Genomic DNA, 26,284 nt, shown 5'->3' with positions numbered 1-26,284 from the left:
CAGCGAATCACCTCTTTCCTCATCTTGCCTAGTATGCCTCATTTTGGCGCTGCCATCGGCTTTACCGAGCTCGATAGCTGCAGTCGCTTAAGTGCGGCCAGTATCCAGTATTCGGAAGATAGTGGGTTCGAACCCCACTGTCGGCAGCCCTGAAGATGGTTTTCCGTGGTTTCCCATTTTCACACCAGGCAAATGCTGGGGCTGTACCTCAATTAAGGCCACGGCCGATTCCTTCCTATTCCTAGCCCATCCCTATCCCATCGTCGTCATAAGACATATCTGTGTCGGTGCGACGTAAAGCAAAATTGCAAAAAAAAAAAAAGCCATCAGCTTTTGCAGGTTTCCCTATAACCACGTAACATTTGGTTGTACTATTTGAGTTTAAAAAATAATGTCGTTACAATGAAAATAAGAAAGCGATTGCAATCATGCAAAATGAAAGTGGACTCCTATGCGGCTCGAATCAGATTAATAATGCTATTTGCTTTACGTCCCACTAACTACTTTTTAAGGTCTTCGGAGACGCCGAGGTGCCGGAATTTAGTCCAGCAGGAGTTCTTTTACGTGCCAGTAAATCTACCGACACGGGGCTGTCGTATTTGAGCACCTTCAAATACCACCGGACTGAGCCAGGATCGAACCTGCCAAGTTGGGGTTAGAAGGCCAGCGCCTTAACCGTCTGAGCCACTCAGCCCGGCCTCGAATCAGATTATGCAGTTGCATGAGCATCCTCACTCTGCACCTTGACACATGACGGAATTCGTTAAACTTCGCCCATGCAACAGGACAACCCGGTAGAGAAAATTAGGACGCCGGTTGGGGCATACTCTCTTGACTTTGCTGCCGACAGAATCACTCATTGTATTATACGTATAGCCCGGTGCGGGGTACAAATAACATTATCCGCATCCGCGAGTGTCAATAAACATCCATGGATATTGAAATAACACAGCCTATATAATTTTCCAACCAAGCTGAGAGAAGCTACGATTTTTCAGTGCTGTTTAGTTAACAGATAAACTAACGTTTTTCAGTCAGTAGCACGTTTGAACGCCAGCACAATAAACCAATCAGTAAACAGAAATACGGTATAAGTAATAAACAGCACTCATTTCACAGTCACATAAGAAAAAATAATGATACAAACGAATGTTTAATAGTTTTTTTTTTGCTAGGGGCTTTACGTCGCACCGACACAGATAGGTCTTATGGCGACGATGGGATAGGAAAGGCCTAGGAGTTGGAAGGAAGCGTCCGTGGCCTTAATTAAGGTACAGCCCCAGCATTTTCCTGGTGTGAAAATGGGAAACCACGGAAAACCATTTTCAGGGCTGCCGATAGTGGGATCCGAACCTACTATCTCCCGGATGCAAGCACACAGCCGCGCGCCTCTACGCGCACGGCCAACTCGCCCGGTGTTTAATAGTAAAATACTGCGAGAGTTAGTTACTGCCTCATCCATTTACCATTAAATATCTAACCTAAGAAACGAATTTACAGTAAAAGAAACTGGCTGCGCAATTACCTAGGTACTTAGAATAATAATAATAATAATAATAATAATAATAATAATAATAATAATAATAATAATAATAATAATAATAACGTGTGGCCTCCGGTGAGGACTAGTGCAGGTCTTTTGAGTTGACGCCTTCTAGGCGACCTGCAAATCTGTGAGAATAGACCCCTACGTAGATTAATTCTGATGAGGAAGACAGCACAAACACCCAGCCCCCGAGCTAGAGGACTTAGCCAATGAAAGTTAACATCCCCAATCGACCGGGAATCGAACCCGGGACCCCGTGGACCAAATGCCAGCACGCTAATCATTTAGCCATAGAGCTAGACATAATAATAATTCGGAACAAGTGGCCGTTCGGCTTGGGTCATGTGGCTATCAGCTTGCATTCGGGAGACAGTGGGTTCAAACTCCACTGTCGGCAGCCCCGAAGATGGTTTTCCGTGGTTTCCCATTTTCATACCAGGCCACGGCCGCTTCCTTCCCAATCCCAGCCATTTTCCTTCCTCGTATCACCGAAGACCTTTAATAATAATAATAATAACAATAATAATAATAATAATAATAATAATAATAATAATAATGTGTGGCCTCCGAAGAGGACTAGTGCAGGTCTTTTGAGTTGACGCCTTTTAGGCGACCTGCTTATCTGTGAGAATGGACCCATACGTAGATTAATTCTAATGATGAAGACAGCACAAACACCCAGCCCCCGAGCTAGAGGACTTAGCCAATGAAAGTTAACATCCCCAATCGACCGGGAATCGAACCCGGGACCCCGTGGACCAAATGCCAGCACGCTAATCATTTAGCCATAGAGCTGGACATAATAATAATTCGGAACAAGTGGCCGTTCGGCTTGGGTCATGTGGCTATCAGCTTGCATTCGGGAGACAGTGGGTTCAAACTCCACTGTCGGCAGCCCCGAAGATGGTTTTCCGTGGTTTCCCATTTTCATACCAGGCCACGGCCGCTTCCTTCCCAATCCCAGCCATTTTCCTTCCTCGTATCACCGAAGACCTTTAATAATAATAATAATAATAATAATAATAATAATAATAATAATAATAATAATAATAATAATAATAATAATAATAATAATAATAATAATCTAGTAATAATCTAGTAATTGTATATGGACTCAGGTATTGTAGCCTACGTAGACATTTTAATGTGATGCCATTTAGGCTATCTCAGTGTCTATTTGGACATTCGGGTTTCCTCTACAGGTGGCAGAGAACCAGACGTCTGTCTGTTGGGCGATCCAATGTCGAGTTTTAATTAATTTTATCGGGTAAACACCGAAGGTGTCACCAGAAATCTTCAGTGCGTTGACATCGTACGACACAGTGTGGCGATCTGACTTCTTTCCGTCCTTGAAAAATCTGACTACCTCTGCTAGATTTGAACCAATGATCTTAGGCTTCGGAGTCCGACACTAGCACTGATCCAGAGTTAACCATTATGAATGGATAACAATTATCTCTCCTAATTTTAAGGGTAGCCTGCGTGGTATCGATAAAAATATGTCACTTCTACCGTCTAGTAGTCTCTCCATCCTACAGAAATGAGATTTTTTCCGGGGAGATTTCATCTCCTGCTCAGCGATCCATGTGCCAAGGATAGAACGAAACAGATTAAGGGGTAAAGGCTTTGGTTACGAGTGAACAGATTTTGCAATATCAGCTTAACGTACTTGATGGCTTTATAATGGATCAATTGCAACCATTTACGAACAATCATGATCTCTGGTTGCTGTCATTACCTAGTTCCAGAGAAGCGCTTAAATACCAGACGCCTAATTTACCCACGTTTACCGACATTCATCATTCTCCATTGTAATTCAGTCGAACATGAAGCGGTTTGCACCGTGTTTCCACTGAGAACAGAAGAGCTTTTTACAACATGCCAAAGAATAACCAACTTTCGTTGTTGTAGTGCTAAAAATAACTCTGGAATTTCTTAGTTGGAAATGAAACACGCTTTATAAATAATTTATATATATTTGCTATTTGCTTTACGTCGCACCGACACAGATAGGTCTTATGTCGACGACGGGGCAGAAAAGCCTAAGAATGGGAGGGAAGCGGCCGTGGTCTTAATTAAGACATAGTTCCAGCATTTGCCTGGTGTGAAAATGGGAAACCACGGAAAACCATCTTCAGGGCTGCTGACAGTAGGATTCGAACCCACTATCTCCTGGATGCGAACTCACAGCTGTGAGCCCCTAACCGCACGGCCAACTCGCCCGGTATGAATCAATAATTATTAGAACGTTACCACAGCACTTACCTGTCTTGGCCGTTACGGGATATTTCTGTAAGCTTGCATTCGGGAGTATATGGGTTCGATTCCCATTGGTTTTTCGTGGTTTCCTATTTTTTTACAATGTGCTTTTCGTCGCACCGACACAGATAGTTTTCATGACGACGATGTGATAGGAAAGGGCTAGAAATAGGAAGGAAGAGGCCGTGGCTTTAATTAAGGTCAGCCCCAACATTTACTTGGTGTGAAAATTGGAAACCACGGAAAACCATCTTCAGGGCTGCCGAAAGTCGGATTCGAACCCATCTCCCGGACGCGAGCTTATAGCTGCGTGGGTTCGAACTCTATTGTCGGCAGCCCTGAAGATGGTTTTCTGTGGTTCCCCATTATCCACACCGGGTAAATGCTGGGGCTGTATCTTAATTAAGGCCAAAGCCACTTCCTTCCCACCCCCAAACCCTTTCCTCTCCTACCGTTCCCATAAGACGGTGCGGTGTCGGTGCGACGTAAAGCAACTTGTAACAAAAACAAATACATATTTTGTCTGTTTTGCTTTGTCCATATTAAATAAGAAGTGCGCAAAACAAATACAAGTTGTATCATTACAAACACATTTACTCTCGTCCTGGGTTTAGATTAATTTGCCATCGCTCCAGTCTCACCTCCCCCGCCCCTCTCCCACTTTCCGTACGTTTTTTGGGGAATAAGGGAAAATTCGCGTATTCTGCACTGCACTCTCTGTTCCATCTCTGCAGTTTGCGAGTCGCTGACTTACGTCCCAAATGCAAACACACACAGTGCTGGGCTGAGTGGCTCAGACGGTTAAGGCGCTGGCCTTCTAACCCCAACTTGGCAGGTTCGATCCTGGCTCAGTCCGGTGGTATTTGAAGGTGCTCAAATACGACAGCCCCGTGTCGGTAGATTTCCTGGCACGTAAAAGAACTCTTGCGGGACTAAATTCCGGCACCTCAGCGTCTCCGAAGACCTTAAAAAAGTAGCTAGTGGGACGTAAAGCAAATAACATTATTATTATTATTATTATTATTATTATTATTATTATTATTATTATTATTATTATTATTATTATTATTATTATTATTAAAAATGTAAACACAGAGGTCTTATCATAAAGGCAGTAGTGGTCCTGCAAATAACGTAATTGTGAAGATTTTCAAGTCACGAGTGGCAAGGAAGGATATAAAACGATTTTAAGATGAAGCTTGTATTTACTTTGCGCATTTCCTAGTCCACATGGGCGAAGAGAAAGAAGTGAGGCGCTGGCACACTTCAAACGCGAGACGCCCACGTGTGAGTCTGGAAACAGTGATGCGCACTGATCGCCATACGCAAATTACCAAGAGGTATGCAGGCTGTTAAACTTAAAAGACCATTTTCTCGTTAAGTAAGGGTCAGTGACAAAATTACCTGTTTATTTCTGATCTCTCAAAATTCGAACGAAGTCGGTGACTCCATAGCTGACGCCTTCCCTTGTGAGAGTGGTGGTGGTGGTGGTGGTGGTGGTGGGGATTATTGTTTTAAGAGGAAGTACAACTAGGCAACCATCCTCTATATATCACTAATCGGAGAGAAAAATGGAAGGGGTCGGACACTTCGAAAAATGAAGGTATCGACCAAAGAAAGGCAAGGGCTACAAAGGGAGCGTAAATGAAAGACTCCGTAGACCTCGAGAGCTCTGATCCCGACTGGGTCTTAAAGGACAAGAGGTGACCAACGGAGGTCGGATAGGATAGATGAAAGTGAGGAGCCTGGCACAAGTAAGCGGAAGCAATGCCAGGACTCAGCTAAAGGCACCATGTTCGCCAACCCACGCTCCCAAGTTCAGAGCCGCTGGGGCCCCTTGTAGTCGCCTCTTACGACAGGCAGGGAATACCGTGTCTGTTATACTTCCGCCCCCACCCACAGGGGATATCCCTTGTGAGAGTGTCTAATTAACGGCCTCGTGGCGTAACTGATTAGACCATCAAAATCCAGGTGTGGATAAGGCATTAGATTTGCTCGCTAGTTTGTCTGCAACTCATTGGCTGAATGGTCAGTATTCAGGCCTTCGGTTCAGAGGGTCCCGGGTTCGATTCCAGGCCGGGTTGGGGATTTTAATCGCCTTTGATTAAGTCTTCTGGTCCGAGGACTGGGTGTTTGTGTTTGTCCCAACACAAACACAATACGCAATAGTGATTACATCCTTCCATATAGGGCTGGCGTCAGGAAGGGCATCCGTCCGTAAAATAGGGCCAAATCCACATGTGCGGTACAGTTCTCACCCGCGACCCCACAGGTGTGGGAAAAGCGGTAGAAAATGAAGAAAAGAAGAAGCTAGATTGTCTGCAGTAATAATAATGTTACGGTTTTACGTCTCACTAACTACTTTTATGGTCATGGAGACGCCGAGGTGTCGGAATTCTGTCCCGCAGGAATTCATTTCCGCCCCCCCATGGTGTAGGGGTAGCGTGCCTGCCTCTTACCTGGAGGCTCCAGGTTCGATTCCCAGCCAATCTAGATTTTAATTCTGGACTGAAAACTGGAAGGTAATTCACTTAGTGTCATGAGACCAATTGAGCAGCTGCCTCATAATGAAAGTTAACGTACCGATCACGTGCCATTCATTTGTGCCACGGAGTTTTTAAGTCTTCTTTTACGTACCAGTAAATCTATCGACACGAGGCTGTTGTATTTGAGCACCTTCAAATACTACCAGACCGAGGCGGTATCGGACCCATAAACTTACGCTCAGAAGCCCAGCATTTCTACCGTCCGAACGACTCATACCGTTTGTTTGAAGTAGTAGGCTATGAATCACTGTTATTATCTGGATCTAAGGAAGGCGATACGTGAAGCGAGGATCTGCAACAATAACAGGAAAGTCTTACATTACATACAACGAGAGTCTCCTCCATGGTCTGGGATCAGACCACGAATATACCTAACTACCTTAGGAAACAAGGCACACCATGCTATTGTGCTCTAACTGACACTGTTACGTTATCTACACTGGCTAGAATGTTTCAAATTTCATAATATCAGACTGATGATTAAGTGTGCTTCCTTGCGAATAGACAAATTGAGTCTCTAGCCCGATGGCATGTGAAATTCATGGCCCAAAGGCTTCAATCATGCGTTGTTATCGAAATTACCCCCCCTTCTCAATACTCGCTGAAATCATGATCCATAACCTACCCATCTCTTATGCAGCGGATATTTCTTCATTTCACTGCATACACCAACTTACACTGTAAGAAATGAATGGCTCAGTTTCTTTTTCGGAACATGAATAAAGGTTTGTTTAGACACCACAATATTCTCCGTTGCCCAGTTGAAAGTGAAATAACTTTATTTCCCAGCTAGACATCACATCATAAAAGTTACAAACACAATTCAATACAATGCAATACAATATAGTTTATTGACGTTAGAAACATACAGTTGCAATAGACAAAGTCAAATACAATATACTATATAAGTTAATGTTTAAAAGTATAAACAGATCTAATTGTCATTAAACAGAGCACTACATATATAAAAGCTTTATATACACTGAAAAGTAAAATGAAAGCTTATCATGACACTTTGGCCTATTAGTCTACTGATTAGTGGATCTGATCATAACTACCAGTGTCACCTACCTATTAGGAAGGCGTTGACTTACATATTCGCCCCTTGACAATAGCGTTACTTATTCTTCAAATTAAGATAGTGAATAAAAACTGTTTAATATCAGCCATTTTTAGATATGTTTTGAAGTTATTTAAGGGAAAATCTTTCCACTGGGTAGGTAGCTTATTGAATAATTTAATCCCAAAATATTTATAATTTTCTTGCGTCTTTTTCAGTCTAACGTGTGGTAAATCTAAATCATTCTTCCTCCATGTAGGCCCTATCGTATGAATGTACATTTCTACGAGATCATTCAGATTTTATTTGATATTAAGGATGCTATGGAATATGTATAGTGATGGAAGAGTCATAATAGCAAGTTCTTGAAACATAGGCCTGCATGACTCCCTATTAGCCTTGCCTTTTATATATCTTATTGCCTTCTTTTTCCACTTAAACACATCTTTTGCGCCTGTCGAATTCCCCCATAATTAGGGTGGATGAGTTAATTTTAAAAAATGTAACTACACTTACTAGAGAGGATAAATAAAACTTAAATAGATTTTTAAGAATAAAAGAAACTGAAATTAATAATAATAATAATAATAATAATAATAATAATAATAATAATAATAATAATAATAATAATAATAATACGAATAAGAAGAAGAAGAAGAAGAACAGGTATTTCTCGGTTCACTGGAACCACTCTGGCTTATTTCTAGGATTTAAGACAACGTTCCCTTGCTGAATCCACGTGATTGTTAAGGTGAATATTTAAACAGAAAATTGACCAGGATTCGAACTCAGGAGGTCTGGGTGGGGGGAATCCAATGAGCCAGTCACCCTTCTATATATATTCTTATGGGATATAGCTGGTGTAATCCACGAATGAATACTGTAGTAGCACGTATTTTAGCGTATGATAATAGTAATAATACATTCAACTCTCCGTTCTCTGGAGCGCGACTTGGACTGGACGTGTCCTTTACTCTCGCACATTGTGTTCTCTTCATATGACATGCTAACCTTTCTTTTATTTCATCTCTAGAAATAGAGCGACATTTCAAAGTTTACCCTGGTGGTATAATCCCAACAGGTCTCCTTCATCCACTAATGACAATGGACTGCAACAGGCTTTCACCACAAGAATAATGTATGTCAGACTACCAAGTTACACCCACTACTAATGTGTAATGAGCGCAATGCCTTCCTTCAGGTTGAGGGAGAGGGGGCACTAGGAAAAGTACTTTAGTTAGAATCCTCCATAGCTACAGTATATACTCGTATGCACGGTCGCGCTGCACTTCACATTTCCTTAATGCAGTTTCAGCTGCTGATCTTCATTTCAAGGATCCCGATTGACAATAGTCAAATGTGGCCCTACACACTAAAATGAAGACCTACAGTAAAATATACGGATAACTTGCAACAATGGCAGTGTGTCCGTAAGGACTGCAGAGCTGCAGCTCTCCCTCAAAAGTCTGGGGAAACAAGTTATGTAATTCATTTTTATATATTTAAATTATTTTATTCCTTAAAGGGGTACGTATGTATGACATATTATACCCGTTTAAAGCCATGACATTGCTCAGAGAGAAACTACCTACAGGGCGTTCAAGTTTCCTATGGGAGGCGGGTATATTTCTCGCAAGTTCGATTCTAACTCAACGCATATGACTCGTAAGAGAATTAATCTAATTTCCAAATCTATGAAATGACAACTATTGATTTATTAGGAGCTCATATATTTATTTAAGATTTATGAATCAAAGTACACAATTGACAATAACATGACAATAAAATTAATGGACACGTCTGTTCATTGAACTAATGACTCTTGGTCAAGGTAAAATTCGTGTTTTGGTCAATGACATGTGGACGATCACGTTTGGAGGTATCTTTATCAATGTTAAATGTTATAAAATTCTGATTGATATAAATGATTTAAATATGATCAAACATTGAAATTAAAAACATAGCCTACTGTAGTAAGTAACCGGTATTAATTAGTTAATTCCACGTGAAATATTTGAATGTACGAATCCCAAATGAAAATCCACAGCCTGTTTCCAGTCATTTGACCGGGTCGGGAATGGAACGAATGAAGCCCCTTTCTAGGGGCGAGGATGGGAACTGTGCCGGCTGCTGAAGCTTCTCGCACTCCTCTGGGGCAATGATTAATGAAATGAAATGATATTGGAGAGTGTTGCTGGAATTAAAGATGACAGGGAAAACCGGAGTACCTGGGGAAAAACCTGTCCCGCCTCCGCTTTGTCCAGCACAAATCTTACATAGAGTGACCGGGATTTGAATCACGGAACCCAGCGGCGAGAGGTCGGCCCGCTGCCACCTGACCCACGGAGGCTACACGATTCTCAGATTAAAATAAATATTTGTGCTTGTGATGACTGTATCGCATTTCTTCAAATATCTGAACATAAATCCCAAAATACATTTCAAATGGAAAAATTAACAATTTTAACAGTGTAGGCTTCCTTGTACAAATATTTCAGAAAACTAATATCCAGCATGACAGAATAATAAAAACTTAACAATAATTAACAAATTAGGCCGAATAATTTTATGTACAAGGTATAATTTGACAATTTTACAAGAGTGAATAATTCACTATAAATCTGAGGTCTACGTTACTGTTAACATTTTTCTCCTCTTAACATTAGAACTCTTCTTTATATCGTTCAGTTTCTTAACACAATTACTTAGAAACGCATTACATTCTGTTCTCACTGTGTACTTAAGAATTTTCTCATCAGTGCGGTCAACCTGAATACAGGCAAACTCTTCTTTCCAAATTGCAGCTATCGACAGTCCAACAACTAAATTCCTCGGGCACTGACCTCTCATGAAGGAATGTTCACACTTTTCTGATAACAAGATTTTAACAACTAAATAAGTAAAAATACCTACATTAATGACTTAAGTCTCCCTCCCTTTCCTGCAAAGTGTGTCCGCTCTCTCGCGGTGGTGGAGAAGCAGGAAGGAATAAAAAATTGACAGACATGTGGGGTACAGGTGGAAATGAAGGGGGTGTTATTACGCGAAGTAAAAAACATTAGAGTTTTGAATAGTGATGTCAGAAGCTGAAATTGGTTGTATAATGTGTAGTTTGTGGAGGGCTATTTATTGATGAAATATGTGAGTGTTGAGAGTGAGTAGAGTTGGCATTGTGGAGGTTGAAATGTGGTGATGGAGAAGTGATGTTGTAATTGGATGTATAATGAGGAGTGTGGAGAGGGAGCAGAGTCATGATTGTGGAGGTTGAAATGTGATGATGGAGAAGTGATGGTATAAGAGAGCTTGGTATGAGTGAGTGAAGATGGGAGTGTGAGAGTGATGAGTTAACGATGTGTGGGTGTTGAATTACGAGTAAATTGTTAGTAAGGAATGAAGTCATAAGTGGATGTTGGTAGAGTAATGGTAGATGTGTTGGTATGGAATTTAAGAGCAAGAGGTGGTATATGTATTGTTGTTGTAGGATTTATTGATGTGTAGGTGTTGGAAATAGGGGTAAGATGTTAATTTGTGGCGGAATTGTGGAGATGGAGTGTTGTGTGGTGTATTTATCGCTATAATGTGGAGATCGAGAATAGATGGTAGAGGTATATCTTTTAACTATATGGTATTTTAGAGAAGTAGTACATAGGGGTCTATATGTATTTGTGAGAGTTGGGAAATTGTGGTTTTGTGGACGAGATGGCAAATTTAATGTTGAGTATGGATTGGTATTTGAATTTATCAAGCATGATTAATCAAGGATGAAGCAAGGATGAAGTTGCAACAGGAGAGGAAAAATATAAACACAGACACGGCGGGGGAGGTAAGGTTGTCTGGGCTCAGCAATCCGGAGTAGGTCAAGCAGAAGAACAATAGCGGTGATGGAATGTGCCGTGTCGACAAGGACAGTTAGGTAGAAGGTGTAGTCTTGCTCCGGGATTGCATATGTGGTATTATATGTTTATTTTTAAGTATGCGCTGGTCTTTCTTTTTGTCTTTTTTTCTTCTTTCTAGGACTAACGGTTCCTCGAGGGAATTGACCGTGGGCCACTTGTTTGTTTATATGTCGTTTATTATGTAAGAGTGGTCGTAATGGTAAGGGCTGGGTATTTTTGAAGTGATTACTTAGGCTGAATTTTATGCTGGAAGGTGGTGCAGGAGAAGTATAGAGAAATGATGGTGTAGATGGCAAGGAAAGAGGGACAAGGGTGAGGAGGACGCACCCGTAAGAAGTCGGGGTGGGGAAGGCCCCAAGACAAATATACTTAGGCAGGACATGACATGAAAACACTGAGGATGAGTACTGGGTGACCCTATCAGAGGGAGTCACATATCCGGAGTATCCGACGGACTTCATGGCATGTCCAAGGGGTACATTTAGAAATGGAATGGTGAGAGGGAAAACATTGTCATCTGGTTAGATCTTGGGGCCTTCAGGTCTCCACGGGCAGGGCCGGTCGGGTCATCATCGGGAGGGCGGCCTTCTTCTCACCAGGGGTGATGACTCGGCCGGACAGTAGGTTTTCATGTGGTGTTCTTTTCTTTTTGTCTTTGCCTATAATCTGTGGTGTTCTTTTCTTTCTTTGTATGTATATTAACTATGACTGTTTGTTTTAAAGTTAGTAGAAGTTTGTGTGTGTGGCTAAAGTTGAACGCTGTTATTTTTCTCATTCAACGGATCAATTTGGTATTTGTTTACTGTGATCTAGAGAAAAATAATAATAAAGAATAAAGAATAAAGAATAAAGAATAAAGAATAAAGAATAAAGAATAAAGAATAAAGAATAAATACAGTGCTGGACGCCCGCGGGACGGAATGCCCAGCATGAGCACCTCTGTTCTACAGTAATCTAAGCATCGGATTTCAGCCAAACTTCTAAAAACAAGCTGGCGCGGTTCGATACGTACAGTCATCAGCATAGTTAAAACTGAAGATGTTCAACATTTCGTTCCTATATCATGTTACACACACACTTGCCTTTTACGAATATTAGTCATGACAAATTATCAACAAAATCTTATATTACCAGACTTGCTTAATACACAAGTTCGCCTTGAATAAGTATTTTGAACATTTACATTTACATTAACTTAGTGCTTTGAACAAGTAGTAATATTTCGGCAGATGGTATTTTATTTGTTTAAAGTGGCGAAGTTATGGCTCTTGGCCCCCCTCCTACACTTACATTTTTGAGCTTTCAACTGCATTATTTTATATATCATGGTAATCAACTAAGTACAATTAATGAAAAAACCTGTAGGTTAAGTTAAATAGGAAGTAAACAATAATAAAAAATATGTCTACATTCACAATTAACGAATACCTAAGATAATACTACAACTAGTAATAACAATAATGTTATTTGATTTACGTCCCACTACCTACTTTTATGGTTTCGGGAGACGTTGAGGTGCCGGAATTTAGTCCCGCAGAAGTTCTTTTACGTGCTAGTAGCCTAAATCTACCGAAGTATTTGAGCACCTTCAAATACCACCAGACTGAACCAGGATCGAACCTGCCAAGTTGGGATCAGAAGGCCAGCGCCTCAACCGTCTGAGCTACTCAGCTCGGCACAACAACTAGCAACTAGCTTAAAGTAAACGTGATTAACGAATGGGAGACACAATTTAACTGTGTGGTACCATCTTAGTCGTTACGAACGAAGAGGGCCTACATAGAATCTGAAATGAGAAAGTGAAACGTAGATAGGATAACTGAAGATAGCCATTAATTTATAGGTTAGGCCTAGTATATGATGTGGTATATCGTTCCGGCTCAACTAAAGCATAGCCTACCAGTATCCCGGATCCACTTCGAACCGTCGAAGAATATCCTAGAGAATATTGGATAATAAAGTCAAAAGCAGAAGTAGCATAGGACAAATTTTCTCTCAAAAGCCAATTCGACGGTCTTCGAAAGTCAGTGGGTCAACTACGGGAGCTCTAGTTTTACATGGAATCCGAACCATACGAAAGCTACCTTTGATTTCAAAAACCCCTCATGTATTGGCAGGGGATCGAACTTCATCCACCTTGGTAAGAAGTTTTTGAGTTGGTCACAGGACTCTGAGGGTATGTTATGATAGGAGAAGCCAGTAACAATACTCTTCGGCTAAGTTAGCCGCAGTGGAAGTCCCTTGGTATAATCGAGAGGCTGTAGTTCCAACAGGCAAACGTAAGTGCCCTTAATACTCACACAGAAGAAACTCTGACGAGCCAAAAAATATAGTACGCGACACGTAAGGCTGTATTCTGGAAAGCAAGTATCGCCGCCATATTGTCTTTTTATAATGGTTCATCACTGCTGCCAACTTGACTATCACGAGACATAACCATCAACAAACTAGCCTCAGTGTAAATAACAATAATGGAGATTCTCCTATCCAAGTAAATGGTCAATCAAGGTATTCATAATCATAATTAAGTCGTTTTCAAGCTCAATGAGGAATTATGGAAATAAACACTCCCCCCCCCCCCTCAATTTAATGTTATATTTTTCTGCCTTTATTTTGATATATGCATACCATAATCTTCGGACTTGCGTGGTGTAAATAATTCAAATCCTTTCTTGAAATTTGCGGTTACTTGTCGGACTGAATAGAAAACACGCTGTAAGGCTTCGATCACATTGGAGGCACGCTTGTGCAAGTAATTTGATGGCGCGCGCGTGCGCAAGCGTGCACATATAAACAAAATCTGCAGGAGAGCGACAGAAACAAGTGGTGACTTGTCCATTGCCGCTCACACTGCCCGCCACAAGCAAGTGCACGCTTGCGCAAGCTTGATCCGACCCAACTTCGAAACAAAAATACAGCATTTGTTTTGTAGTTGCAAGCGTGCGTGATCACAGTTGATTTCTGACCATCGAAGCAGTGACAGTGTAGTGTTTTGGAGCTCTTCAGGTGATACACACTTTCGGAAATTAGATTTTCTCCTTATTCTAGGTGTGATTTTGTCCAGTATATAGTAGAAAGTGTCTGGTATCATTCTGAAGTATTACAAAAACTTATCAGGCTGTCTAAGCAAATCGTTGAATATTCGTGCATACTCTCCATGTTCCTCTCTGTCCAAAAAATACTCGTTCACCCTCTCTTCCCTGATTTCCTGCTCATCCAAAAATAAAAACTTTAAAACACCATTTTCAAAAATAATGTCCTCATCGTCGGACATCTCCATTTCGCCTGACCTGTTCATAATAATTAATTGCATTTAGTGTGAGCACATTGCTGTTCATGCCAGTTTGCGCACGCGCGCGCCACCAAATTACTTGCACAAGCGTGCCTCCAATGTGATCAAAGCCTAAGAATACACGCAAATAAATATATTACATAGAGATATGCCGTAAGTCAATAAGAATACACAAAGGCTAAGTCTGCAAACCGTACCAAAGTCGAGACAAGACAAGGTTAGATCGATAACAAACTTTCCTTCCATTTGAACTGAACTGATCTTTATAGGAGGAGGTAATGTTGCTTTCCTTTTGGGAGGAGTTCTTTCAGATTTTTCTTGCTCCTTAGACATCCCAACTGAATTCTATACATTTGAACTGGACGAAATAAGACCGTATTAATGAAATGCTGCGTTCATCACTTAACACCAACTACGTTACTAAATACATTATTCGAACATGCCGCAATTTCTACTCACCTGGTATTACCCAAATAGATTTACAATATTACAGAAAATGAAAATATGCTTCACGTGTACCCGCAAATGTAACACTAGTGATTTTCATAATACTGCAGTGACAGTATGTATAATGTCCGACTCCATGGCTAAATGGTTAGCGTGCTGGCCTTTGATCACAGGGGTCACGGTTTCAATTCCCGGCAGGGTCGAGAATTTTAAACAATTGATTCATTTCTCTGACACGGGGACTGGGTTTGTGTGTCGTCTTCATAATCATTTCATCCTCGTCACGACGCGCAAGTCGCTTACCGGTGCCAAAACAAAAGACCTGCATCTGGCGAGCCCAACATGTCCTCGGACACTCCCGGCACTAAAAGCCACATGCCATTTCATTTTTTTCAGTACGTATAATCTCGCAAGTCACGATAAAATCATGATTACATAGTGCCAACCTGCAAGATTAAAGCTGATGGCACACGGAGCGGTTTTTGCCGAGTCGACCGCTGAGTATCAGATGGATGAAACAGACAGAGCGGTGCTCACCGACAGGCGGCAGATTTGCCGACGCAGCCTGTCGTTTGCTGGCGATGCAGCGAGCGTTTTGAAGACTTTGTGCGCGATCTAGCGCCATAGATTGAATACATACATTCAGCTAACTTTACGCGGCGTCATTGATAAGTATCAATTCATACATTATTATGCTACTTCTCGCTATGTCAGTTTTGGCGCGGTACGGCAACCATGGTTTTTTCTGTTCTGTGGTCTGAAAATTGTAGTTTGTCTCGCCTCATCTAACGTCGCACTCGCTCGTGTGTTTTGTCACAGTCGGCAAAAACCGCTCCGTGTGCCATCAGCCTAACAGTAACTGGAAGTCGTCATATCATCAAGTAGGGTCTCGAAACTGTATGGTTAGCGACTCTGAATCGAACCCAACAATGAGAAAATAACTATAAATCACTACTTTCAGTACTGACAGCGGAGAAAGAGTAGTGTATAAACTTATATGGCAGAGACTATAAACATTTAACCTTGTTATCATCCTTCACGTACGCTTCAATTGTGGAGGTGAGGAGACTTACAAACCTCATTGGGCGGTTGAGTTTCCGAGTAGATTAAAAGTTACCGCGCGAGTTGGCCGTGCGGTTAGGAGCGCACAGCTGTGAATTCACATCCGAGAGATAGTGGGTTCGAACCCCACTGTCGGCAGCCCTGAAGATGGTTTTCCGTGGTTTCCCATTTTCACACCAGGCAAACACTAGGGCTGTACCTTAATTAAGGCCACGGCCGCTTCCTTCCCATTCCTAGGCCTTTTCTCTCCCATCGTCGCCACAGGACCTATCTATGTCGGTGCGACGTAAAGCAACTAGCAAAAGATTAGAAGTCACCACTTACGGTACGTTCAAGGTTGGAGATAATGTGCGGGCATTTACAGTATATTACTACTACCATAATAATAATAATATGTAAATAGCCTTTAACAACAATCGGTTATCGGTTTTAAAACGCTAAAACAGCGGTGTTCTTTAATATCTTAGTAAATCTATTGAGTCATTTAGGTATCTTACTGACAGGGGCGGCCGTCCGTACCTTATATGCTGAAGTGTTGTAGCACATTGCCTTTTTGAAAAATAAATTACTTTAAAAATATTGTCTACAGTCAAATACAGTACATCGAAAGAGACGTCAGCCAAAGAATAGGACATTATTTAACTCCTCTCACAACCAGGTAACTAGTCGTGTGCTCCACGCCGGGTGGCTGTGCTAGGCTGTGCGATCACAGTTCAGCGAGAATTTCTAAGCTCTTAGCCAGAAAGCAGGAACTCTGCCTTTTGCGCATGCGTGCCCAACTTTTCCGATAGGCTGTGGAAACAACAGCCAAGACATCACTTCACAGCGATTCTTCGTTCGACCACAGAGAGACAGCACTTGCATTACGACTGATATGAGAACGTGGCAGCTGGCACCCTCTTGACTCAGCGGTAGTACTTAAGAGGGGATCGCTCAAAGCAAACAGGAAACCAAAATACTGTAGAGCTGTTCCCGCCAGCCCTATTCCATAGCCACATTTGTGAACTGATGAACTATAAGAATTGTACTTTTTATGTTGTCAAAATAAGGACATGATATTGTGATTTTCTTTAATAATGACTATTATCGCGGCCACCAAATTAGGCGGGTAAGGAAAACTGCGCTGTCGTCAGATATGGGAACGGCAAAGCGACAGATGGTTGAGAGTCGCTTATCTCCGAGCACGGATTGGCAACGCTGATCGTGCAGTGCTGTCTAGTTCAAGCCCATCCGCTCCAGGCCACCTTACCCATGTCATTCCCTGTCATGCAGCTCTACATACCTTGCAGCTATTGAGCTTGCACCGGTGCAGTTAAAATGGAGAGTGAATGTGAATTGATTTGGGCTCAAGCCAAGAGAGAAATGGCAGACAGGACCAAGACATTCAAAATAAAGGACGTAGAATAACTCACGTCAGAAGCCATCGACCGTGTGACTGCTGCAAATTGGGAAAAGTCTTCAATCGCGCGGAAAATCTTCATCAGACGATTGGGCTAAGGAAATAGTAAGGGACGAAAGAATGGAGCCATTCATCATCAGTGTAAATGCCGACTCGACAGATAGTGAGATGTGTGATGACAGTGACTAAGAAATCTTAGACTGCCTTGAAGCTAGAACCCGATTCTTAATTCATTGTAAATTAATGTTAACCTTGTATTCAAATATTTAAAGTTATAATGTAATAAAACTAAAACTGTGCTGGCGCGCGCGCCCCGAACTGCCTCAGCCAGCGACATTTACATGATCGCTTTCCGGGCCATTTTCCAGGAAAATTACAAGACTCGCGGAAATATGTTTCAGATAAAAAATGTAAGTCAGACATTTTTCCCGCAGACAAAATTTTATTGGCTGAAAAAATAAAAACTTAGCCGCTTACTGAAATGTTCAATACATGATTCTACGGATTTAAATTTACTCGCTCATGATTTTATTTTTAATAATTATTTGAAGTGGTTTATATGGAAAATAGTTATACCACTGAAATCAGCAATCTTTTCTGAAGCTTGTAGTATAATTTGTTTTCAAACATTGTATGAAGTAACATCGGGAGCTAGAGAGATAACAACTTGCCTCGCGCTCCGAAATAATGTGTTCAGTTAGACATTTCTTCGCCAGTTGCTACATAGCCTTGGCAACAGCGTAATTTCTCTGACCCGCCTAATTTGGTGGTCGCGACAATAGTTTATAAATGTCACTATAAAAACACAACATGTAACTTTACAATACGACGTTGCTGGTTGTATTTCAATGATGTTGGTAACATTGGGAAGTTGTGTATTTGCGCGCTCACACCAAGTGTTTGAGTTCGTGAATATTTTGCCACTGCATGTGTTATTGTGTGTTTAGTTACATAGTTTTTTTATGAGGAATGTGTATATGTGTTGGCGTTGTTTGCGTGTTTGTTCACTGTGGAAAACTCAATGGAGAGCCACTTGAAAACCACACACCGGTATGTTTCTAAATATTTTTATATTTTGGAGTGCGGATTGGTTACAGCACACAACTGATTTTCTGCACCAGCCGCCACTGCTTACTGAGACGGGTTTCATTGAGTGGCAGAAGCAAGCCTAACCAAATAAGTTACACATACGTTCCTCAACTATCTCCTCAAGCACTAAAGACCAAAGAAGACACAGCGCCCTCAAAAGAATAAACAATTACACCGATAGTCTCAACACTGACCTTCTAGGTCCTTTACGACACAGGACACGAATTTTGAACTTGGTCGACAAGTTCCCTAATTTTCACGACCTATAACGAGTCATGGTCTTGGGACTATTTTTACAAGACGTTCCGTCTTCAAAGTTGCTTGTTCTAATTGGGTTTGTGGTTGCGGTTCTCAAGACTGACTGGGCACCCCTGTTGCTCTCAAAGCTCATTATTAAACGTCTTGGCTCCCTCGTCTTCCCAACTTGGACTTAATTAAGTTATACTTGAGTGAACTTTACCTGTATTGATCTAACATGGCGGTATTCTTCCACGCTGCTAACTTCCACACCATGTCTGTCTCATCGCGCCGTGAATGAACATTATAAACAATCTGCTTAATTTGACTGCAGTGTTGACTATCATAAGTGTGAGCTCACAGATACTGGAAGGAAAGATGTGACATCGTCACCAAGACAACTGTGGTTCGAATTCCAGCCTATGCATGTTTAATTTTAAATCTCAACAAATAATCTCATATTTACAACCCTTGAAATATCACTAAGCCATGTCAACATCCCATAGTGAATGTTTACTTCATCTACTCTACAGACATTCATTAGTGAGGATTCAAACAACCTTCACTCAGAGCATATTCTAATAAAATCCAACATCAAAAAGAAACCCGCCTCTGTGGTGTAGTGGTTAGCGTGATTAGCTGCCACCCCCGGAGGCCCGGGTTCGATTCCCGGCTCTGCCACGAAAATTTGAAAAGTGGTACGAGGGCTGAAACGGGGTCCACTCAGCTTCGGGAGGTCAACTGAGTAGAGGTGGGTTCGATTCCCACCTCAGCCATCCTGGAAGTGGTTTTCCGTGGTTTCCCACTTCTCCTCTAGGCGAATGCCGGGATGGTACCTAACTTAAGGCCACGGCCGCCTCCTTCCCTCTTCCTTGCCTATCCCTTCCAATCTTCCCATCCCTCCAAAAGGCAGGTGAGGCCGCCTGGGCGAGGTACTGGTCATTCTCCCCAGTTGTATCCCCCGACCAAGAGTCTGAAACTCCAGGACACTGCCCTTGAGGCGGTAGAGGTGGGATCCCTCGCTACGTCCGAGGGAAAAACCGAACCTGGAGGGTAAACAGATGATGATAATGATCAAAAAGAAACTCTGTCCCAACCTTCCTAGAAATCTATTATCACTTCTGTCAAATAGGCCTACTTCAAAATGACACATTATTAAAACGAAACCATAAGTCGACATGATGTAGGACCCTGACTAAAATGAAACGGTAACTTAAAATAAAGTTCTAAGAAAATGTTTCCCTTATGAATTCTTGTATTCGAATATCATTGAGACCAACAAATTCATAAAACATACTGGGCTTTACTTGGACATGGTAGGAAATGTCTATACCACGAAACTTCAGGATTATACAGTCTCATGAAAAAAAAAAGGGAACTGTGGGATTATCCCTTCAGGCAGTGGCGTATACTGAGGGCTGCCAAGGCTATCGGTGAAGCCCAAACCTCAAATTGAGATTTCTTTCTAACCATTGGGTCCGGCTCCATGGCTAAATGGTTAGCGTGCTCGCCTTTAGTCATAGGGGTCCCGTGGTCGATTCCCGGCAGGGTCGGGAATTTTAACTATCATTGGTTAATTTTGCTGGCACGGGGGCTGGGTGTATGTGTCGTCTTCATCATCATTTCATCCTCATCACGACGCGCAGGTCGCCTACTGGCGTCAAATCAAAATACCTGCACCTAGTGAGCCGAACATGTCCTCGGACACTCCCGGCAAAAGCCACACGCTATTTCATATTTCAACCATTGGGTCTTACAACATGGTTTGATGTTCTAAAGAATCCTACAATTGCGGCCATTATAGAGATACTGTCTAATTAATTGATGGTCTACTATTAAAGGCGTATTTCCTAAAGAGCCATACGCACTTACTACTCTTTAAGAAGCATCACTAAAATGTTTAATATCATCCTAATACACAGACTTTCTAATTGTGGCTCTAAATATGCTGGAATTCCTTCGTTCTCCTTAAAATAGTTCCCGACCAGCGCAAAACTACGAAGAATCTACAGTTCTCATTGGTCGCATCCCGGACATGGAAAATGGCGTATCAAAGCGATCACATCCGTCCAAGGAGATCGAAATCATGTTTTATCTCTCGCAAACTGCTCTGGCAAGGAGAATCTGAGAAGTTTATGGTGTAGCGTGCTAGTCTTACGTAATTCAAGGCTAAGCGTGAACAATGGGCTTGTACAAGATCTCTTCTCACTGAAATCTGCGTGCAGACTGTTGATGAGTGTGCCTCGAGTAACGAGGTTTTCACTGGGCCGGAGGAGGAATAATGTCATAGGTTGCTCGAAGTGACTTCCGTCGACACGCTAGACAACGCAGCACGATGTGCGTTCTCTTCCAACTGTAATTAACAAACAGTGGTAGTAGCAGTGTATTTGAAGAGCCTCCGTGACTCAGGCGGCAGCGCGCCGGTCTCTCACTGCTGGTTTCAGTGGTTCAAATCCCATTCACTCCATGTGAGATTTCTGCTCGATAATGCGGAGGCGGGACTGATTTTTCTCCGGGTACTCCAGTTTTCTCTGTCATCTTTCATTCCAACAACACTCTCCAACATCATTTCATTTCATCTGTCAGTAATTTATCATTACCCCAGAGAAGTGCGGCAAGCTGCGGCAGCTTGCACAATTCCTAACCTCGCCATTCCTGACCCGGTTGAATGACTGAAAATAGGCTGTGGATTTTCAGTAGTATATTGGACCATATTTCTTAGCTTAATATACTCATTATTATCGGCCCAATCACCTCCCCATGGTTAGCCATGTAGAAGAGACTCTCCTTGTTTATATATAAAAGTATAATTTGACTGTACATTTCCAATTTTTGTACCTCGCTTTATTCTCGGATTAGATATACATCAGTCGATAGATTCAGTTCGTATGTTTTAGTTAGTCAGTCAGTCAGTCAGTCAGTCAGTCAGTCAGTCAGTCAGTCAGTCAGTCAGTCAGTCAGTCAGTCAGTCAGTCAGTCAGTCAGTCAGTCAGTCAGTCAGTCAGTTAGTTAGTTAGTTAGTTAGTTAGTTAGTTATGGGAAATGGGTTGAAAGTTATCGAAACCATAAGTTCACGGATAGCCGAGTTGTCTACTAGAATGTATCGTTGTTTTATTATAGAGGCAAAGCAGTATTAAGGGGTCTAAAGTAGGAAACATCACATTTCCTCGTCAGAATTAGCTGTATCGAAAAACTGCACGTAACAAGTGGTGTATAAAGTACAATTTTGGATCTTTGTCTCATACGTTTTAATCATACGACCTACAGTGATGTGCCTAATTATTACACTCAGATTGAAAATACATGGATTTGCTAACATTTTGGTAAAAATAAATATATTTCTGGTTATATTTCATGCATTTTCTTTATTTCATTTGTATTTCACATATTCTATTTACCATTTTCCACAGAAAAAACAGTTTCTTAACTACAATTGTCTTTATAATGATCAAACATTTAGTATTTTGTGAAACCAACCTTAGCTGCAATCAGCGCAGAGAGCCTTCTTGGCATACTTGTAATGCATTTTCTTGTCTGTTCCTCCATAAATGGGCTGTTCCAAACCTCATTAAATCTTTCTAGCAGCATATTCTTGCTTGTAATGACACCTTGTTTAGTAATTTATTTCTTCAGTGTATTCCAAATATTTTCTATTGGATTCATGTCAGGCGATTTGACTGGCCAGTCCACACTGACCTCTGTGGTATAAGTCAAGAGGTGTGCTTGTTTTCATTATTTTGGCGATCTCTCTCACCGATGAATGTGACACCCCCACAATTGATGAAATCTGTCGTTTGTTATAAATGCGGCCTTCTTACGAGGGCTTAAATCACAATGCTTCCCCATCTCAATTTGTAGGTTAGAATCCCTAAACGGAGAATAACAATGGATTTAATGCATTGTTCCACACGGCTTCTTATTACTAAGTACTCCGCATTCCTTACTGTAAAAGTAACTGTAAATACCAACCTTAAAAGAGAACAGATAGACCACAATAACCATAGGACATCTACAAATAATAGTTATACACAACTTGCCCGCCAATGGTGGTGAAATTCTAGGCTGACCAACAATGACATGACACTATTTCAGGACTTGCCAACTTCTTGATATATGTAGCGGCCTGCAAAAAATAAATAACTCATGAATGGACAATCTGTAGAACTAACAATGGAAAATATAACAGCTTTGCTCTTCAAAAAGGCATATACTTGTTTTGAGTATAATAATTTGGCAAACCACTGTATAGTAACGGAGATATTGAACAATTCAGAATTTTATTGCGAAATCTACGATGGCTGACGTAAATGTTGTACCGTCATCGAGGTAAGGAATTAATCTGAAGAGTGAGCGAGAAAACTGTGATCCTGAAAGGCTTGAAGGAATGAACTTACTAGGTCTCGGATACCCTAACCCACAAGAAAATAGTGTGATGACCTACAAGGTCCAAAGTCCATTAAATTGGTAACTTCTTCCATACGTGATGGCATCGATGGGTATAAGGCGCGAATGGAGTCCTGGGGTATAGCCATCCATGCTGCATTCACCTGGTTCCACAGTTCATCTTTGGTGGTTGGCACTGGATCACTGCATCGCACCCAGCGTTTCACCATATTTCACACATTTCGATTGGCGACAAGTCCGATGATCGGGCGGGCCAGTGCAACAGTCTGACATCCTGTGACAACAAGAAGGCACGTGTTCGTGCAGCAACATGTGATCGCGCTTTGTCCTGCTGAAATATGGCATCTGGGGTGTCGTACAGAAAGGGTACGGCTACGGGTCGCAGGATGTCATTCACGTAGGTCAAACTGGTCACAGTGCCCTGGGCTCGCACCAACTGTGATTTGTGGTTTATCCAATAGCACCCCACACCATAAGGCCTTGAGTTGGCGCTGTATGTCTTGTGCGAATTCAGTCAATGTGATGCCTCTCACCCCTGTCTGCGGCATAACCAAAATGCAGCCATCATTTTCAAACAAACAGAACCTGAATTCGTCCAAAAACACTCCTTGTAGAAAAAGAAAATGATAATGTCCGAATAATCTTCCTTCCCCGTCGTGTGTTCGCCAGTCATGCAATAACGTTACACACTCAGGGTATGTTACGGTACATCACTTTATGTGTACGATAGTTTACAATACATGCTTGGTATCCGTTTTGTGGCTGGAATCAATGTCAGGAAACAGCTTGCGTGCCAATACGTCCTTGGCCAACCGTACGCTGTCTGATGTGGTACGCAAAAGCCCAAATGCATTCTTACTGATATCTCAAAAGTAAATGTCCGATTTTGAAAATACTTAGATATTTGAACTTGTACGCAGTTGAACTTTTAGGCCAGATGTATGCATTCCTGCCGTTCCATTTAAGAATATGCAGTTAGTATCAATATCTCGGTTATTAATCTCCCCATGAGAATAAGTAGCACGTTATTTTACAAGACCCTGGGTACCATGTATGTTTATGAAAACTGAATGCGGATAACTTTAATGGTTTAGAAGTTATTTTAGTGTAACATGTTAGGCGAATAACCCTGTATATATAAAACACACTACTACATAATCACCAAAGAAACAAGTAATAGTGAATACATCCCTCCACATAGGGTTGGCGTCAGCTAATCTATAGATTAACTCCAAATCCCCTTTGAGTCTGAAGTAGTGAAGTATTATCAGTGTGATGAAAAGTTTCGTGGACTCTGTTTCAGGTGACGGCCCCGTGGACTTCTCTCGGCCAGCAGCCAGCGGCGGCTGCAAGTCCCAGAGCAGTCATCTCCCATCAGACAGCGAGGATGACGAGATAGACATCGTCGGAGAGCACCATGCTAGTACCAGTGCAGGGCTTATGTTGGTGTGACCGACACGGAGTTCGAGAACATCAGGACCTTGCGGAGTCACTCAAATTCTCTTCTAGAATTGAATAACAGTTCACGTCAAGACAGTAGGAGTAGCTGTTAACCAGAAAGAAACCAGTGCCTAGAACTATCAGCTATGGTTTCTGTAACATGTTGATCTAGTAAACGAGGAAGTGGACACATACCATATTGTGGAAAATATAGCGTTAATAATAATAATTTAATGCTAAGTACTGTCGTGAATAAAACTTAAAAGACCATCACTCAGACATTTATCTCGATCGTGATTGTAGTAGGGGTTCATTGCAACGTAATGGAAAATGACCTCAGGTAAACGTAGGAAGTTCTGTGTTTCGATAGGCAGGAATTCAGGAAGTGAATAACTTTCCATAGTAATCGTATGGACAGTTAGTTATGAGCCGTCTGGAATGCGGGAAAAAGTTATAAAGCCTCTGTCGCTAAAGTGAAGCAAATCTCTGCCTTCACTAACAAGAGACATCCGTTGTACTCTGATTATGCATATTGAATTAAAACCTTCAAAACAACAATACTTACAAATAAACTAAAGATTATCCAGTTCTTAGGTGGAAAACGTTTCCTCTGATAATGGAGAAGGCAGAAAAATTTGGGAATTTGAGCCTAGAATCGTCTCAGTTTGTTATGCAGCAAGACATACTAACGAGACAACAATAAAATAATCCTGAAAGTTTTCATTCTAATCGTAGTATTCCCTATGAAATATTGTGCTCATGGAAATTGGAATCACTGATTAAGAATGAACACTTTTTGTAAACGAATTCCAAATGCAAAACTGAAGAAAGATTACTTCACATTGTAAGCTATATTCATAACTCCATAAGTTCCATTCAGAAATTCAAAATTTACTCCTTAACTTTCAATGTTACTGTAAATTAGAAACATTTTAGAAATAATCATAATCTCAGAGATGAAATGTTAAGATTTCATTAGTTTCGTATTCTTTAGTATTGATCTGGAATCCGAATATGTGAATATGTTGGAAAAATAGTGCACCTGAAGGTAGACTATTTCCAACCATAAAATGAAACATACAAACTGTTAGAAATTTTAGTGTTCAAATTTTAATTTGCAATTATTTACAGCATGTTGAACTAAACCATAAAGGGTAATTTCCCTTTAAACACACAATGCACAGTACAAATTATGTTATATGTATTATTTTTTTATATTTAGAAAATACATTACTACCTTGACTATTATTTTGTGTGTGACATGTTAAAATTATAATTTTAAGATGTTGAGACATTATTTTATATTAAAGTATTCATGCTTTTCAGGCATTTTCAATCTTGAAATCTCCAGCGTTTCGCTCCAGTGTGGCAGCGGGCTCGTCAGTTAGATTGCCACACGTCTCCGAGACGCTGGCGGCCAAAAGTGGAGGTATATAACTCTCCTAGTGCGCTGTCAGTGTACTGTCTTACAGACGAGTCTAGCTGTGGTGTACCAACGGTGCAGCGTCAGCGTCTTAGAAAGGTGTATCAATCCAATTGACGAGCCCACTGCCACACTGGGGCGAGACGCTGGTAATTTCACGTTTGGAAAGGCCTAACGAGCTTGA

At 41.4% G+C, this 26,284-nt stretch overlaps 1 protein-coding gene across 1 annotated transcript in view; it reads left to right on the top strand.

The window, feature by feature from the left end:
• The window catches only part of bsh (brain-specific homeobox), a 96,644-nt gene extending 71,955 nt beyond the window's left edge, over positions 1 to 24,689 (top strand). Inside the window, exon 6 of the mRNA XM_068227132.1 lies at positions 24,541 to 24,689. Within this exon, the coding sequence (XP_068083233.1) occupies positions 24,541 to 24,689 (149 nt within the window). The remainder of the gene's footprint in view (positions 1 to 24,540) is intronic.
• Positions 24,690 to 26,284: the final 1,595 nt, after the last annotated feature.

The sequence above is a fragment of the Anabrus simplex genome, chromosome 1 (genome assembly GCF_040414725.1).
Source record: "Anabrus simplex isolate iqAnaSimp1 chromosome 1, ASM4041472v1, whole genome shotgun sequence".
Lineage (NCBI taxonomy): Eukaryota > Metazoa > Arthropoda > Insecta > Orthoptera > Tettigoniidae > Anabrus > Anabrus simplex.
The sequence above is the reverse complement of the archived record's forward strand: the minus strand, read 5'-3'. Positions and strand labels throughout refer to the sequence as shown.